General features: G+C 37.4%; 1 protein-coding gene across 1 annotated transcript; it reads right to left on the bottom strand.

The window, feature by feature from the left end:
* Positions 1-2,750: 2,750 nt before the first annotated feature.
* LOC137729183 (L-galactose dehydrogenase) lies at positions 2,751-5,087 on the bottom strand. Its single transcript, XM_068468036.2, has 5 exons — positions 4,719-5,087; positions 3,978-4,206; positions 3,485-3,784; positions 3,244-3,372; positions 2,751-2,998 (listed from the first exon to the last, which is right to left on the bottom strand). Exons 1-5 carry the CDS (start codon positions 4,901-4,903, stop codon positions 2,867-2,869), a joined length of 975 nt encoding a protein of 324 aa, XP_068324137.1. The 5' UTR covers positions 4,904-5,087; the 3' UTR covers positions 2,751-2,866.
* Between the last annotated feature and the right edge of the window lie 1,353 nt (positions 5,088-6,440).

Here is a 6,440-nt window from a genome sequence, read left to right as displayed (position 1 = left end):
CCACTGGTCTCAGAAATATCTTCAAGTTCTGCTAGAGTAAGTACAAGATACAGATGGTTACAAACAAGAACAATACTGTCAGCTCTGCTGGATTTCGCTAGGCCATGTCTGATTCTTCACTGGTTTCAGAAATATCTTCAACTTCTGTTACAATTTTCTCATCCTTACAAACCGTTGCGAGCTCCACAGCAGCAGCAACATTTTCCTTAACCGGATTACTTAAACGATTGCATAAAACTTAAGACGGAAGAATGATCTTTAATAAATGTAGACATTTTATAACATAATAAAAAGAAAGGGTTTTCTATGTTACATCAATGTGACAGGGGTGAATAGGTAATTCATTCACTTGACATGATCATCTGTTGATGATAGTAAAAAGCCATAGAACCGGGTACAACCTATTGCCCCCAACTCTTCAATCCTAATTGAATGTGCAAGTTCTGTTCCTTGGTTCCATTGCCTACCATTACAAATTAGCAACCTCGTAACATACCTTCATCTTAGGCAATAGAAACCAAGGAACAGAAATCAAACAGTACAAGATCACATGGTGATATAAGTTACCGGTAGTCTCATGTTCCTCTTAACCTCCATAGCTGCCCCCCAAAACATATAAATTAACTGATTAAATGAAGAACAAGGATGTTGCAACCATTATAAAACTTGGTGAACTGGAGTGCCTTTTCACATATGTAGACTACCAAAAATGCAGTACGTGATCGGGGATTAATTTCACATTCCCAAATATTATAATTAATCATATCACCTGCAGTTGTGTCAATGATGGATTATGAGGATGCGTTTCAATTGTCTCTTCAGTTTGTAATTAAGAACCCTAAAAATCATTATTTATTTAATAAAGCCTGTTTGGATGTGCTTTTAAAATAACTGAAAGCACTTTTGATGAAAATATTTTTGGAACCAATCCTTAGTAAAAATGAAAGTAAATCCTGAAAAAGTACTTAAAGTGCTTTTGGAACCCAAAAATATTCTCTTTAAAAGAGCTTTTAGCCATTTAAAAGCACATCCAAACGAACCAATATTCTCTAGGCAAGGAACTTATGAAGGAGAACTAGTATAAAAAATTAAATTGTATAAATTATTTTCTGACTATCAGAATACAAAGGGGATATTTACAATGGAAGTATTCTAACTCTTCAGGGCACAAAATTGAAGAGTTTTGTGTAGTGATATTGGCTATGACATTAGAAGGAATGCAAACAAGAAGTGTGAGTGAAGGCCTCTTCAGTGCACGGAAGAGTGATGCCACCCATCGGATGAGTGGATCCAAACTTTTCTTCGCTGCAGCGCAGCAAGTCTTGGAACCACTGGTGGTTCAAGAATGATATTGGTACTACAAGTCTCTCCTTCTGTTCCTCTCCTACATAAACAGCGAAGTAGCCTTTCGGGACATTCATTGTGGCCATACTCGGTTGCTTAGAAGTCAACATAGATCTCCGGATCATTGATAGCAATCTCAAACCCATAGTTTGTGTGGAATATTGATATGCTTAAGAATTGAGAGATTTTTGGATTTGTTGAGCTACTTTCCAGCACGTATAGGGATGGAAATTATATGGATGATATAGTAGGTCGCAAGCTTCTGTCGTCTGACTCTTTTGGAAAGTTGATTGGTCAATCAATCTGTTGTATAAAGGTTGCAATTTGCAAAATCATGCCCTACTCAACCTCTACCCTACCCCTCACATGTCTATGTCAAACCCTAATTCAAATTAATGTCTTATAGACTAAGTACCTGCTCTTCACGGATAAGCCTAATCTTCCATGTATGGCCAATAATCATAAAACGGAGGAGTGCATGAGAAAACGGGAGCGTGAAGATCGCTTCCCTTGGAATATCAAACTTGACTAAATGGAGAGAGGAGAAAAAGCAAAAACAAGAAAAGAAAAAAGAAAACTGTATCTTTCCATCAACCTTACCATCCACTTCAATTCTGGCCCCAAAGTTTAATCACCATGTTTTTGTCACAGTACAACATCACATGGGGCGACAACCTAGCTTGTTCCTTGTCCGGTCGAAATTCGAAAACCTGGGGCCGAAAGGAGAACTTCCGTTTGCTGGAAGAATACCCACAGTTAATTTTATCTAGGAGTCCCTGGTTCCTGTCTTCTCTAGGCTATATATTGCTGGAAGAATACATATTGTATTCCCTGGTAAGAAAAATTTTCAACACTCAACCTCGAACGAGGCTGCTTCGAAGGCCAGCCATCGATGTTCCAAAGGGCTACTTTGCGGTCTATGTTGGGGAAAGCAAAAGGAAGAGGTTTGTGATTCCAGTATTGTGCTTGAACCAGCCTTCATTCCAAGACTTGCTGAATCAGGCTGAAGAAGGATTTGGATATGGTCACCCAATGGGCGGTATCACAATCCCTTGCAGTGAAGACAGATCCCTTCACCTCATCACTAACTCGTGGATGAGATCATGAGAGTGGATGCTAGCATACACTTTTGACATCAAGGACAGCTGAAAGATAACTTCTTGACATCGATTTTTTCCAAAGCGGAGATTTTAGTACAGCTAGGGTAACAGATATTCAGAAGAATGCTTACCCATGTATCCGAAATGCGGATTTTTCTAATCCATATTTTTTTCATCCCGGAACTCTCTAATCTAGAAGCAACGAGATTATGAGCCAATTACGATAGTATAAGAGACATAACTACTGTTGTTAACATCATCTTAATCAGATTGGCTTTTTTCTTCTTTTTCTCACAAATTAATGGATGCACAGAAACAGAATCCATTGATCTGGATAAATCATTTGACAAGCCTTAACAGGCGACTGAAAAGCAATCAAAATAAGTACAGGGTACAGATGGTTACATACAAGAGCAAAATTGTCAGCTCTGCTGGATTCCGCTAGGCCATGTCTGATTCTTCACTGGTTTCAGAATAGCTTCAACCTCTGCTAGAGTTTTCTCATCCTTGCCAATGGTCACAAGCTCCACGGCAGCAGCGACATTTTCTTCAACCTGATTATTTAAACAATCATTTAAGACGGATGAATGATCTTTATGAATGTAGGCGTTTTACAACATAATAAAAAGGGTTTTCTATGTGATGACAATGTGAGAGGACCGAATAGGTATTCATTTACTTGACATGATCACAACGAGTTTGTGCTATTGTTAAGCTATAGAGCCGGGCGGAATCTATATTCCCCGACTCTACAATCCTAACAAAATGAGCAAGTTAAACGCAAATGATGGATTGGAACCTGAATAACAGAGTTCATGCCAACCAGCACTGATGAGATATCCTTCTTGGACAAACTGTATTGCAGAGCTAACTTTGAAATATTCTTCCCTCTCTCTTTACAATAGACAGCAGCAGCTCGGCAAGCAGCCTGTAAGAACATAAAACAGATTATATCAGTTATAGTTTCTAAATTGCATTAAAGAAGACAGGATTGCATGAAGTGTAGCGCCAGCTGGAACTAATGCATCGAGAATGTTAACCTTCAGTTCAGCAGATGCCGGGTGCCATTCTGGAGGACCACTCTCAGTAAGCAGACCCATTGCAAGCGGAGAAGCACTAATGATTCCAACACCTTTGCTCTTTAGGTATGGTAGTAAATCCTCCAATGTTGAATCATTAATACCGAAGTGGCAATATGACAGGACGACGTCCACCGTGCCAGCTGGTATGCGATCAAGAACATATGTGAAAATTCCCAATGGAAGTCCTGTGATACCAATGAAACGAATCTTCCCGGCTTCTTTCAGTGTCTTTAGGGCAGGGATTGTCTCGTTTACAATCTGTTAACCAAAGTAAAAAGGAACACACACAAGCTTGATCATTATGCTGTATCAATTGAGATTATATTCCCTAAAGGGGAGGAAAAAAAAAAAAAAAAAAAAAAAAAAACGACTAACTCTACATGTCACACTGTGAATTAAAGCAAATAAACCAACACATATTGAAGCACACAAACGATAAATGCCAAAGCACCTGGTCTAGAGACCCAAATTCTATATCATGGCATTGCAGAATATCAACATAATCTAGCTGCAACCTCTCCAAGCTCTCATCAATGCTCTTAGTCACTCTATCCGCACTAAAATCAAAACCGTCAGCATAGCGTCCACACTTGGTTGCCACGATGTACTCGCTTCTAGGAACACCTAGAGCTTTTAGCGATTTACCAAGCACCTTCTCTGACAAAGTCCCTCCATAATACCTACAAATTGGGAAGAAAAAAGGTAGAAGGAACATACAAAATTCTTGTGACATCCGAAGACGATGTGGTGAATAAATTTTGTTTATTTAGTAGTTAGAGGAAATACAAGCACATAATTGCATATCAAAACTTTGTTTTAGTGTCTCTTTGCATCTCATCTCTCCAACCAAACAAGTATTTTTGTGTCACAAATTATGTGAACTCTAAGAGTATCAATATTCTTTTTGATCTGCAATCACATGAACCCCAACTTTTCATTTTCTCAGCAACCAAACAGAAGCATTAGAAAAGTAATCCCCTTTAAATTCCCGCGAATCGTCTCCAACCAAACATCCCATTACAATTTACAAAATTTCAACCTTTCTGGCTGCATTATAAATTAAGTTTACACATTAATCTAATCTCAATTTTACGAAAACTTCCTTAAATTTCTCAAATTTTCTTGGCAACCAAACAGAACAAGAACAAGGCTTCGCGAATTTAAACTCGAGAGAGGATCAAAAGTTACATACGGAGAGGTGTCGAAGAAATTGATGCCTCGGCGGAAGGCTTCGCGAACGGAGCCGATGGCTTCGTCATCCGAGACGGGACCGAAGACGTTGCCGAGAGGTGAGGCGCCGAAGCCGACGCAGCTGAGCTTGAGGCCTGTGTTGCCGAGCTCTCGGAGTTCAACCTTTGGCAGCGGTGGCGAAGCCATTGTTTTGTTTAGATTCTCATTCAAGAAAGCTGCGAAGCACCGGGGTGGAAGTGAAGTGAAAAACTGAAATCTATGTTTTTAAGCTTTCGCTAAGTGGGGACGATCAGCATATAAATTAAATTCTTATCTTCTAAAGTATGACTCGTTATTAAATTCATACTAGTGTAGCAATGGTGTAATACATATTCAGCTCATGCTATCTCATTTATATATAGGTATAACACTCATTTAAACTGGCGAGAAAGGTTTTAGTATTATTTAGTGGAATTCAAGGCTTTAGTATTACGATCTAGTAGAATTTATCTTTACTTATAAGTTAGAAGTTTCCACATATTTACTTGTAAGTGAGAAGTTTTATATTTAAAGCTTGTGAATAACGAGTTTGAAATCAATTTATTACCTCACTTCTTAGTGCTAATAAATTGTTGTATGAAAAAATACAATACTAATTTTTTTTTTAATACATCGATATTTTTACACTAAAGGGAGGAGGAGTTCGGCTAAGTCACACGATGTGCAACCTAATTTGATATTGAATTCGCCATCCAGAATATTTGAATCTAAGACCTCTCCCTTTCAAGTGAAGAAGAATAACATCATGCCATAATACTAATTAGATTAGCATAAAAGTTAAAACTTGAATAGCCTGTAAGCACTTTACCCTCTCTATTAAGTTGTGCCAAACTAGAAAGATAAGGTCATCTGAAAGCCAACTAAACTGGAGCTTGAAAAAATTTAGCTGTGCTTGAGCACAGCTCTACGGGCTTTGTTCAGGGTTGTGTTGAGCTTCAGCTCAAATAATATTAATCGAGCCGACCTTAAAATTCAACTCGGCTGCTTTAGACTAAACCCTTTTGTAGGGTTATTGTTAGAATATACTTACGGTTTGTTTACATAATCGTAATCAAAATAAAAGGAATCAGATTGATAAGAAATTGAATTGAGGAGGAGTTGGAATGAGAAAAAGTCAGAATCAGATTCATGTTGAGGCTGTTTACTTAAATTGACTGGAATTGGAATAAAGTTGAAACTGAGTTCATATAAGTTGTTTACTAATTCACCTGAATCGAAATAGAAATTAATATAATTACTAAAGCACCCCTTTCATAATAAATTATCTTATGTCTAATTTGTTTCCATTATTTTATATACTAATTAAATTATTCGTATATAATTAAACTTTAATTAGTTTTATTCATTTCTTCCCATGTATTTCAAATAAATTATTATTACTCTTTTTTTATTAGTGAATAAATTATTTTATAGTCTAATTAATAAAAAACATTAATTAATTTCTTATGCAGAGAAAAGAAGAGAAAAAAAAAAAAAAAAACTTGCCAAACTTATCTGTTACCATAGCGCGCGCACACACACTCTATTTCTTTTCCCCACCATCACACTCTATATTCCCTCACCGTAACACTCTTTCTCCAGTGCATCTCATGACAACTCCTGATAAAGAACTGAGCCACCACCACACCATAACTCTTTCTCTCACTTCCAGTGTTCTAATTACAAAATTCTCTAGAGACAAACA

The sequence above is a fragment of the Pyrus communis genome, chromosome 10, assembly GCF_041283825.1.
Source record: "Pyrus communis isolate YQ-2024b chromosome 10, ASM4128382v1, whole genome shotgun sequence".
Taxonomy (NCBI): domain Eukaryota; kingdom Viridiplantae; phylum Streptophyta; class Magnoliopsida; order Rosales; family Rosaceae; genus Pyrus; species Pyrus communis.
Note: the sequence above shows the minus strand (reverse complement) of the source record. Positions and strands in the feature narration are given on the sequence as shown.

What these genes read in the sequence shown, in the direction of transcription:
- LOC137729183 (XM_068468036.2), bottom strand. Translation starts at nt 4,903, where the DNA reads ATGGCTTCGCCACCGCTGCCAAAGGTTGAACTCCGAGAGCTCGGCAAC. An exon ending in AATTTGGGTCTCTAGACCAG is followed by an intron (nt 3,785 to 3,977) that starts GTGCTTTGGCAT and finishes TTTGGTTAACAG; the next exon opens with ATTGTAAACGAGACAATCCC. An exon ending in CGGCATCTGCTGAACTGAAG is followed by an intron (nt 3,373 to 3,484) that starts GTTAACATTCTC and finishes ATGTTCTTACAG; the next exon opens with GCTGCTTGCCGAGCTGCTGC.